The sequence below is a fragment of the Micromys minutus genome (genome assembly GCF_963924665.1).
Source record: "Micromys minutus genome assembly, chromosome: X".
Classification (NCBI taxonomy): Eukaryota; Metazoa; Chordata; class Mammalia; order Rodentia; family Muridae; genus Micromys; species Micromys minutus.
Window position 1 is genome coordinate 78,726,804 of NC_137970.1, and position 11,200 is coordinate 78,738,003.

At 43.0% G+C, this 11,200-nt stretch overlaps 1 protein-coding gene and 1 pseudogene across 2 annotated transcripts; one reads left to right on the top strand and one right to left on the bottom strand.

Annotated features, from left to right (window-relative positions):
- Positions 1–513: 513 nt before the first annotated feature.
- Positions 514–3,057, top strand: LOC308415049 (tumor rejection antigen P815A-like; the record flags this gene model as incomplete). Its single annotated transcript, XM_080910161.1, has 2 exons — positions 514–961; positions 2,825–3,057. The coding sequence occupies 2 exons, from the start codon at positions 514–516 to the stop codon at positions 3,055–3,057; spliced, it is 681 nt and encodes a 226-aa protein (XP_080766287.1).
- A 3,597-nt stretch (positions 3,058–6,654) lies between these two features.
- Positions 6,655–7,856, bottom strand: LOC308415050 (adenosylhomocysteinase-like; annotated as a pseudogene). Its single transcript has one exon. The product of its transcript is annotated as an adenosylhomocysteinase-like (transcript).
- Between the last annotated feature and the right edge of the window lie 3,344 nt (positions 7,857–11,200).

Below are 11,200 nucleotides of genomic sequence, written 5' to 3' on the forward strand. Positions count from 1 at the left end.
ACACGGATCTCTGTACCAGAGAACCTGATGCGCCATAGCACCGTACACTGTAAAATGGTTCTCTTGCCACAGAAGCCTAAAAGGAACCCGGGACTCGCAAAGACGCTAGGTGTGTGAAGATCCTGATCACTCATTGGGTGTCTGAGTTTGGCGGATGTTCATTTCTCAGCCAATGAGCTTAATGTTCCCTTGGTGGGTTGTGAGCCTTGGTTAGGAACTTTCCCGAGTTCTGCCTGCCAACAAATATAGCTTATCCTTTGGTTTTCGGATTTGTACCCTTCCACGTAAAAAAAAAAAAAGTAGTCCAAAGTTCACTCCGCCCTCTCCCCACCCCACCCCCGTGCGGAATGCAAGTCTTCCGGAGGAAGGAGGGATTTCCCCCCACCTTTGCTCTCCCAGCATGCATTGTGTCAATGCCATAGCTCTGAGCAGGTCCTAGGAGTGAGTTGCTAGCTTGCGACTCGCTTTGTTTATCTTCACCTAGTCCAGCTCCCAGCTGGTGTCCTTTGTGCCATGTCTGATAACAAGAAGCCAGACAAGGCTCAAGGTGACTCAGGTGGTGAAGGTGATAGGAATAGATGCAATTTATTGGACCGGCCCTCCCTGGAAGAAGCTCTGCCTTATCTGGAGTGGCTGATCTTTATTGTTGCCACAGCAGGTTTTCTGGCGTTCCAGTTAATCACAGACGCCATTTTTGAGGAGCAGTATGAAAGGGATGTGGCTTGGATAGCCAGGCAAAGCAAGTACGTGTCCTCTGCCCGTGAGGTGAATGAAGATGATGACGAGGAGGAGGATTATGATTATGACGATGACGATGATGACTTCTACGACGATTATGATGACGATGTGGAAGAAGAACTGCAGAACCTGATGGATGACTCGGAAGACGATATGGAAGATGAAATGAGCGTGGAAATGGGTGCCAGTGCTACCTGCTTCCTTGACTTAGCTACCTGTGACGGTGAGTTAACTTGTGGTCCTTACTCTAGATTCCGGTGAGGTATTCCTTACCCACATCTGTAATAAAGACCACATTGTAGTTGGGGTGATTCCCAGGAGCCATTCCTGTCTCTCCTGCTCACGCCTATCCCCTCTAACTCGTCCTTGGTTCCCTCCACCCATCCTCCTCCTCCTTGCTCCTCTCCTCCCATTTCCCTCCCTGCCTTGCCTCTCTAGCTTCAGTCCACTCCCCTCCCTTCCCCTTTTTTCTCTTGGCTCCACTCCCCCCCCCCCAACTCTTTGCGCCTTTTGCTCCCTGATCCCCTCCCCTTTCAGGCTTCCCCATTTTCCCTCTCCCTAAAACCCTCCCCTTCCTGTTCCCCTTTTCATACCTTTTCTTTCCCTGCTACCTTCTCCTTTCTGGTTTACCTTTTAGAGCCTTTCCTCACCCTGCTTCCCTCCCTATTCCCATTTTCTGGTGCTCCTCTCCTCCCTCCCCCTCCCGTTTCCATTCTCCCTTGCCTTTTTTCTTTTTAACTTTTTTCTAATTGGACACCTTCTCCATCCACACCCCAAGTGCTATCCCTGCCCCCACAAGGGTGCTCACCCCCATCCACTGACTCCCGGAACCCCCACACACACTTGGGCATTAAGCCCCCTCAGGACCAAGGACCCCTCCCTGGCCAACGCCCAACAAGTCCATTCTCTGCTACACTTGGAGCTAGAGACACTGGCTCCTCCATGGGCACTCCTTGGCTGGTGGTTCTTGCTCCTCTTGCCTCCCTAAACCCCTTTCTGCATTTTAACTTACAGTGCTCCCCTCCCCCACCCTGCTCCCCATTTTGCACCTTTCCTTTACAGAATCCCCTCCCTCTTTCCGCTTTGCACATCTTTCCTAGCCTGCTCTGTTCCTTCTCTCTCCTCCCCTCCCCTTACTTACTAGACTTTTAGCAGCCTTACCTCTTCCCTACTCTCTGCCCCCTTTGGTGCCTTTCCTCCCCTGGCTTCCCTCCACCCTTTTGCCCTTTAACTCCTCCTGCCCCTCTCACTTTTTTTTTTCTTTGCACCTTTGTTTTTCAAGATTCCCCTCCCCCGCTGGGTTCCCCTTTGTGTGTCTTTCCTGTCCCCTCAATGGTTCTCCCTCCCTTCCTGTCTTTCCTCTCCCTGCTCACCTTTATGCTCCTTTCCTGTTTCTGCTCCCTCTTCAGTGCTAACCTTTTAATGCTTTTCTTTTCTAGGATCCCCTTTCCCTCTGTTTGCCTTTGTGTACCTTTTCACACCCTGCTCCTCTCTCCCTTCCCACCTCTCTCCCCATCTTTTCTTTCTCCAGCCTGTCACCCCTCGTTCTCCTCTTAGTACCTTCCACTCCATGCTTCCCTTACCCCTTCCATCTCCCTGCTCTCCTCCTCTGCCCCCCAGTTTCCCTGTTTCCCTGGGCTCTTTCCTGCATTTCTCTGTCCATCTCTCCACATTTCCCTACTCCTTCTCTTTCACTCTCCCCTATGCATCTATCTTCCTATCTATCCCCCCTTTCTTTCTGTTCCCTTGCCCCTGTCCATCACCCATCTCTTCCCTGTCCCTTCTCTTCCCTTTTCTTCCTCCCACTTCTTCATCCTACCTCCCCCATTACCCTATTATCTTCATGTTTTGGGGACAAATTAGCACTTAATGATATTTACCTAAAAAACTATAACAAACACTTGGGATTTTGAGACCCTCATACAGGTGAGAAATGGAAAAATTGGCGTTGTGAAGTTTTGGATTTTTGTTTTGTTTTGTTGTGTTTGTTTTTATACTGTCACTTGGGACCATAGAAACATTCCTAAAATACTGTCTTTTTTTTTTTTTTTACTAAAATACTCTCTCACATATTCATTTTATCCAGGTGTTCCTGACTCTCATTTAAGGAAGAACGAAATGAAGTGTAAGCTGATTTATTTCCTCCACCAACCTAATTTTCTGGTGTCTATACCAGTGCACTCCAAGGGATCAATGAACCGTGCATGTGGAAATGCTGATGAAGAGGTTGCAATGGAGGAGGAGGAGGAGGAGGAAGAGGAGGAGGAAGAGGAGGAGGAGGAAGAAGAAGATGAAATTGGAAACCTGGATGGAGACTAAAAAGGACCTGGACTCTGCAGATGGCCCCTCTCTTTAGAGGTGCAGGTACAGGCATCATTAATTAACCATTCCTAACATATCCCTGTAGCTAAAAGCATCATCTTTTAAAAAATATTATTGATAAATTAAGCAGTTGATTTTTATATTATTAAATATTAAATTAATACATTAAACAGTTTAACAACCATAAGTTAAGCAGGAGTTAATGATGTCTCGATGCTTGTCCTTTAGACTGTAACTAGATTACTTAGTAGAGATGAGAAGTTGTTAGACTTAGTAGTAGAGATCAGTAAAAGTTATGCAGTGAAATGTAGCCATGGAAATCACATATTGTTTCTAGTGCCTTTGAGACAGCTGATAAGAGCTGGCAAAAATAAGTGTTTCAACATCACAGGCCATAGTTTATGTGTAAATTATCAGCCTAGTTTTAATTTTAATATTTCAAATGACATTAAACTAAAGAAAATTTATTTATACTGAGTTGGGAATCACCCATTATAACTTCTGTGTTCATCTTTCTCTTTTTGTTCTTTCTGAGTTTTTCTATTACTAGGCCTGTGATTTTAAAGAGATGAAAATCTCTTAAATTTTTCTTTAATTTCTTTAACTTTAGTTTTTCATTTAAAAATAGATTAAAATTTTCATTTTTAAACTTGTAAATTTTTTTAAAAAGAGGTAAAAATCTCATTTTGAAGAGATGGAACCAGAGTAAGTGGGAGGCTTAGGGAATATATAGGGTTGGCCTATAACCTTAACAAACTTTGTTATCTGAGAAGCAGAGAGAAAGGAAAACCAGGAAACACAGCAGGGAAAGATTTTAGTTTCTCCTTGAGAGACAATGGTAATACTTAGAATTGGCAAGAAAATCAGGTGTGTGTTCGAAGGAAATACAAGTGTTCCTTATCTCTCATTTCCTCCTACAGTTGCAAAGCCCAGAAGAAAGAAATGGATGGAGAAAGAAGTGGTTTTTTTTTATTAGTTTTCTAGTTTTTAGTAGTTCAAAAAATGATTTTGTTGTAAAGTTCATTAAACAAAGATGTCACCAACAGACATCTGACTACATGGTGAACTTTGATATAGATATATAGAATTACATTTGTTCATGTTAAAAATAAAAGTTTGACTTGCATACACTACAGTTGTTTCATTTTAACATCAATCCACATTTTTTAAAATCTTTTTGGTTTTGTCTCATCTTGAAAGAGAAAAGCACCTTGCTTACTAGGACACTAGTGATGATGGGTGTGAAACAGCTGCAGCAACAGCTGGAAATTTGCTAGAAGTGTATATTATCAGACTCTACTGCAGACCTATTGAGTCAGAGCTACTTAGGGTAGACCTTCAGATTTCCTATGTGCTCCAAACACTTGGTGCACCACTGGTTGGCAACAATGGGGAAAGGCTATGCACACCCAGCCTTCATTAAGTTGTTAGGTATTAGATTTGTGGTTTGAATATTGGCCAAGTGCTGAGAGGTTGAGGTTTGTTGCACAATTGAGAGATGATGGAACCAATAGTGAGTGGGGCATTTTGGGGAAGATGTTAGTGCATTGGGGTATGAGCCCTTGAAGAAGATATCAGAATCCTGACCACTTTCTTATTCTTTTGCTTCCTTGCTGACATAAGCCAAGGCAATCCAGTCCACCACATCTTCCTTCCCTGGTGGAATGGCTTGTCCCCCGTAAAAGCAGACCAGCTGAAAGGATGTGCTTATTTCCCCGTGAACTGGGTAGCTAAAATTGATAGATTTATTCATTTGCTCATAGTTCTGAAAGTTGTAAGTCTGCAATTATGATGTTAGCAGACTTGATTCTTTCTGTAGGTGGTGAAAGGAACTCATGCCTTTTCCTCTGTGCTGACTCCTGGAGGTTGGCACCAGTTTTTGGCAACAGTTGGATTGCAATGTCACATTCTAACATGGTTCACAGACACTTGGGACTCTTAATTCTAGGCAGCAGGGGTGACACTCGGATAAATAATCAGGGACCCAAGTGTTGCCACAAATATTTAGAGCAAGAGGCTTTTAAGGGCAAAAGCCATATCCTCAGTATCTCATTATGTAGCTGCAGGCGAAGATTTGTGCACAAGCTGGCAGTTTAACAAAAGCTAAGACAAGCAGTTATTTGGAGAGTTCTTCTCAAGCAGAACCTAAGTTAGCTGGGGTGTCTTGACCACAGGTTGCTAGAATAGAGTTAGATGTTTACCACCAGAATTCTCCATCAAGGAGATAAAAATTCTAGTTAAAACTGAAGTAGTCTCAACAAGATGACAAGATGGAGAAACTTCTGCACTGTCTTGCAAAGGTACAAAGATTAGTTGGTGACCATAAAATACAGAGAATGGGAAAACTGTAAAGTAATCGATTACATTTGGAATAAAAGGCATGGACACACTCAAATACACACTTGTGTGTCCTTTCTATATTGTTTGTCTTTTTCATAATTCCTTCTGAATGCTGTTTGTATCATTTATATGTGCATACATGTGTGTGTTTATGAACAAATAAGTGCATATTATAAACATTCAGAAAGAATTATCAAAAGGATAAAACACCATGTGAAAGACAGTGGTTAACATTTGTGGAACAGAGGATAGAATTCACCTGGGGACATGCACAATGAATTTTAATTCTTTTCATAAGTGTGTTGTTAAGGTGGATAATAAGCTCATGGTTATAATATTCCTCATACCTTTTTACGGGCTCAGGACCTTTTCCTAAATTAAAGAGTAAAGGTAAAAGAAGTATGCCTAAGAAGCCTGCCTATGGAAAATGAGCAACATAGTTGACCAGAGTAAATGATTAGAGGTGGTAAGGATCATGTATTTAAAAAGAAATGTAGCCTCTAGCTTTATTTAGTTAAGGCTGCCTAGATTCCTGCTTATTAGCTTTCATCGAATTTTTTAACCATACTCAAAATTTAATAAGTGGCCCAGATTCTTTAGGCACTAGCAACTGTATTTTATCCATCTTCCTTTGTTAACATTCTAAATAGTATATAAACATTATAGAACAAATTAGTCTATGACCCAGGCTTGTGATAGGAACCATCAATACAGCAGTGCTAGGCCTTTTCCTATTTGTTTTTCCAGCCCCTCTCAGTCTCTGTCACTTGTCCTTTCTTGGTTAATCTATCATCCTAACCCTTGTGAAACAGGGACCAAAAGTACCAACTCTGTACTATGAGGTTTAAGAGACGACCCAACAGTGAAAGGGTCAAGCTCTGAGGAGCCTTCAGTGCTTCCTACGCTTTGGTAGACAGAGCTCTTTCTTGGGTCCTGGGTTGAGAAACCAGCGGATCTGTACCAAGCACACAAATCTAAAGACCAAGAGAGAATCTGGATAGTAAGGTACATGGGCTTGCTACCACCACTATCAACATCCAGCCTCAGGACTTCCAGGACTTTTGAGCTCGTTTCCCCTGTGGATGCCTCCCAGGGAACAGTATGAGGGATACACCAGAAGCCATAGACAGAAAGACCAGCCACAGTGGAGGCAGGCAAGGGGAAAACACCAACTGCAAAGTCGGTGATATTTGTTTTGGGGATGGAGAGGTAGGGCCCGGAACAAGGATGGCAGTTGGAAGGTGAAAGGCAGTCTCAGCTCTCAGTGGCCATAGTGAGCGGGCCCAAGTACTGAGCCTGCTTCTCAGTCGGCTTGGTCAGCTTCACATTCAGCTTGCCCAGATGGGCTTCTGCCACTGCCTCATCCAGCTTCTTAGGCAGAAAGTGAACCCCAACAGGGTATTTATCTAAGTGGGACCACAGCTCAATCTATGCCATCACCTGGTTAGTGAAGGAGCTTCTCATCACAAAGCTGGGGTGGCCCATGGCACAACACAGGTTGACCTGACTACCTTCAGCCAGCAAGATGATGCGGTGCCGATTCTTTAGCCGGTAGCGGTCCACCTGGGGCTTGATGTTCACCTTCTCCACGGCGTTCTCACTGAGCCACTTCACATCGATCTCCACATCAAAGTGTCCGATGTTACAAACAATGGCATCATCCTTCATCTGTTCAAAGTGCCGGCCAAGGATATCAACACAGCCTGTGGTGGTGACAAAGATGTTACCCTCCTTACAGGCCTGGTCCATGGTGGTTACCTCATAGCCCTCCACGGCAGCCTGCAGTGCATTGATGGGGTCAGTCTCGGTGATGATTACTCAGGCCCCGAAACCCCTCATGGCCTGGGCACAACCCTTGCCCACATCACCATAGCCTGCTATCACTTCTACCTTGCCTGCAATCATCACATCTGTGACCCGTCTGATGCCACCTATTGGGACTCCCAGCAGCCATAGAGGTCGTCAAACTTGCTCTTGGTGACGGAATCATTGACATTTGGCAGGCATCTTCAGTATCCCATTGGCCATTATCTTGTAGAGGTTGTGGACCCCAGTCGTGGTCTCCTCAGAGATACCTCGGATACCTGACAGGAGCTGTTGGTATTTGGTGTGGATGAGGTTAGTAAGGTCACCACCATCATCCAGAATCATGTTGAGGAATCCATCCTTGAAGTGCAACGTCAATGCACCACACTGGAAAGTCAGCCTTGGCAATGGCAGCTGGTGCACGGTCTTGGGTAAAGAAGATGTTGCAGCTGGACCACCGCACCTTAGCCTGCAGTCTCCACAGTCATTTGCAGGCAGCCACCAATGTGAGCACCCTTCAGTGGCTTGGAGGCCCAGTACATCTGCATGCACATCAAACCTGGCATCTCATTCTCAGGTATGTCCAGGGCCTTCCGTCCCCAGGCAGCCAGTCCAATGTCCAAGACTTTATAGGGCAGTTTATCAGACATGTTGGTGGTGCTTTCCCTAGGAGTGATGAACTCAGTGAAGGGGGCCGGGCGGCGCGGGGCGCGGTCAATAGCATTTCACATGTTACATAGCAGTACAATTCATATCTTAGTTTATATTGATTTTTTTATATATGATTATCTCTTCACCCCATAGAAGGTGAAATTCCAAAGGGTTCAGATAATAATTGGATTTATTAGCATCTACTTCTCCAGCTGCATTTCATATATTTTAGCAAGTGTTTGAAGAGCTTGATAATGGTCTGATTTTTGTATAGATGTTCCTTAACTTTACCATCTTTTGGTCTCTGTAAAGACTGGTACTTTTAGAATCCCTGACATCTCTCTCCTTTTTGATTAACCCACAGTCTGTCTTATAGTAACCGGAAAAATATAAATCTGGGCAGTGTAAACAAGGGAGCAGGGAATCTACCAAACTGACAAAAATAAATAAATAAATAAAACCAGGATTTTTTTAAAATTAGAAATGTGAGACAGAGGCTTTTGGGGAATTACAAAGCAGCTATGGCTCCATCTGTGGGGCAGAGAAGAGGCACTGGCAAGGGCAGAGAAAAATCAGTAGTGGGGAACAAAAATCTTCCTGGGTTCAAAAGAAAAAACTTGGTAGCTGCAAGGTGAGAGGAGGGAATCTTGTGAACTGGAATAGCCCAGAAGTGTAGGGTGGTGGGGGAGGGGCTTTGGCATGCTATGGTTAATAAGGAAGTGGCTCTTTCTGGAAGATAGAATCCTTTTTTTTTTTTTTAAACAGATTCCTGAGGAATGATAAGAGTTAACAGCAGTCCTGTCATGCAGCCTGAACTAAACACAAGACCATCACTTTGAAGTTCCATTTACACAGGACAATGTCATTGAATTCATAAGTGCATTTTCCATTCTGTTGCTGTAATTTCAATTTGAAATGTATACCAAAGGCCTGTGTGTGTAATGTTTAATCCTTAGTCTTTAATGTTTTTGGGGAAATGAAGTTTGGCCGGTTAGCAGGTTTTAGATTATTGGCTCTGGGAAAGATGAGAGCTTGATCTCTTTGCCTTGATAGTATGTTTTGTTGTTTTCTCAGTACCTTAATGAACACATAGGTCCAAACTCTTAAATAAGGGAGCATATTCTTGGAGGCTGCTATCTTCTTCACATTTGGACTGAATCAATGAAGAGGATCCTGAATATCTCTTGGACCCTGGAGCTTTGGTCTACTAGGGCAGCATACATAGGCCCCAGATACAGGGACTACATTTGAGTGTAGGGATCTCTATGTATCTCTATCTCCTTAACAGTCACCCTTTTCAATTTTATAATGTTTGAAGCTTGAGAGATAGCTAAACATTTAAGAGTAATTGCTTCTCCTGCAAAGGACCTGGGTTCTCTTCCCACCAACCATGTGGTATCTCACAACCCTCTAACTCTAGTTTCAGGGGATCCAGTGTCTGTCTTTCTCCTCTACAGTCACCAGGCACACACATGGTACACATAACACACAATAAGGCAAACAAACACTCATGTGTATAAAAGAAAGCAGATCATCATAGTGAGTGACTGGACTCAGGTGCCATGAACTGAACTTAGGTCCTCTGGAAGGACTTTACCAAGTGCTCTTAATCACTGGGCCATTTCTCCACCATAAAATAAAATAAATCTTTAAAAAGCCCTTCAATAGTAAAGGAGATCCTGTTGCATATGCTAAGCAATGCTGGGTTACCTCGGAAAGACATTAAAGTTGTCAACAGGCAGAAGTCAGGAAGGAAAGAGCTCTTAACTTAAGAATTTCACTAGAGTTTTTTACAAGAAAAGTAGCGGATGGGGGTTGAAAAGTTCTGGGTTGTTTATTTTCAATAGTTTAACAGTTATCTGGTCCCTGGGATGACCAGAGCAGAAGAATATTTCCTCCTAAGATGTAAGTCAAAGATAGGAAGAGAACTTACTGCTTTGTTAGTTTATATATAAAAAGGCATGCTTTGTTGGGCCTTTATTAACTTTGAGAATTGGCAACCCCAGGGAGGGACAATTTTGTATCTTCCAGGCAGTGAGGTGTATGACTTTAGTTTTTTCACTTGTCAAAATATTAGTGGTTTAAAAAAAGCCTGCAAATGTTTATAATAAAATTAATCCTCTCGTGCCTGACATGATGGAGTTTTAGAGAGTAGGATTCCAAATATTTTATTATGGGAATTTTTAAAAAGGCAACATAAGTAAAAGGACTCTGAAGGCCAATTCTTAACCACATTCCCCTGTTTTACAGTTAGCAAAATAAAATAGGTCAGAAGCTTTTGAGAACTGTAATATCTTGGTAGAAGTGTAAGGTGTGTTGGAAAGTAATCAGGCAAGAAGGCCAGGTCTGTCCATTAGGTTGTTATGGATGTGAAAGTACAAGGTAGAAAATATGTGGTAATAATATTAATAATGTTTGAGTGCAAACCAGGGAGAGAATGGATATGGTTGGAGTTAGAAACTGGGATGCGTGATGGGAATCTAGGAGAGAGAAGTGAGGACCAAGGGCTCTTCTATGAAAGGAGATGGGTTGGCTGATAGAACACAGGTGCTTTCTAGGGAGAACAATTTTTTTTACAGTCCAGAAAATTGAGCCTAAGACTTCATTAATGTGCTATTGGAATGTGCTATTCCATTGAACTTCATCGGGGTCTCACTGTTTCCAGACTGGCCTGGAACTCACTCTAGCCATCTGACCTAAATTGTGCCATCCTCCAGCCTCAGCCATCTGAGTAGCTGTGATTAGCCTTGTACCATCAGGTCCAGGGGAGGTACAGGTTGTAACAAATGGAACAAATTTGCCTTTGTGCATAGGAGCTGTAGGGAAAAAAGACATCTTAGCAAACGTTGGTTTCACGGCTGACAGACACACAACACGTATACTGTCAGAATAAAAGTACACAAATTAGTGTAAATTTTATATGGGGAAATAATCTCCAGGAATCAAGACTTAAATCAGTGAAATCTGTGTAATTTTGCTCTTACATTTTGTCAAGAGTGGGTAGTAATATAGAAGAATAATCAGACAGAAGGAGCTTGATCCAGAGGTAATAAGCCCAGGGAACTTTAGCAAGGCTTGCTATTTTTTGTCTGATTAAGCTAAGAGCCTTCCTTACACTTGCTAGATAAATGTTCTGCCAAGAGGACATATACTCAGCCTGTAGTTTTATTTTGATACAAAGTTTTGTTAATTTGGTTGGTTAGGCTGCCCATGCGCTCTCTGAAGACCAGATTAAGACTATTAAAGTGATTCTCTTGCCACAGCCTCCAGAATATCCAGGGAGACAGAATTATACCACCCTGCCTGGTGTGTCTGAGCTTCTTGTTATAGTTCGGAGCTATTT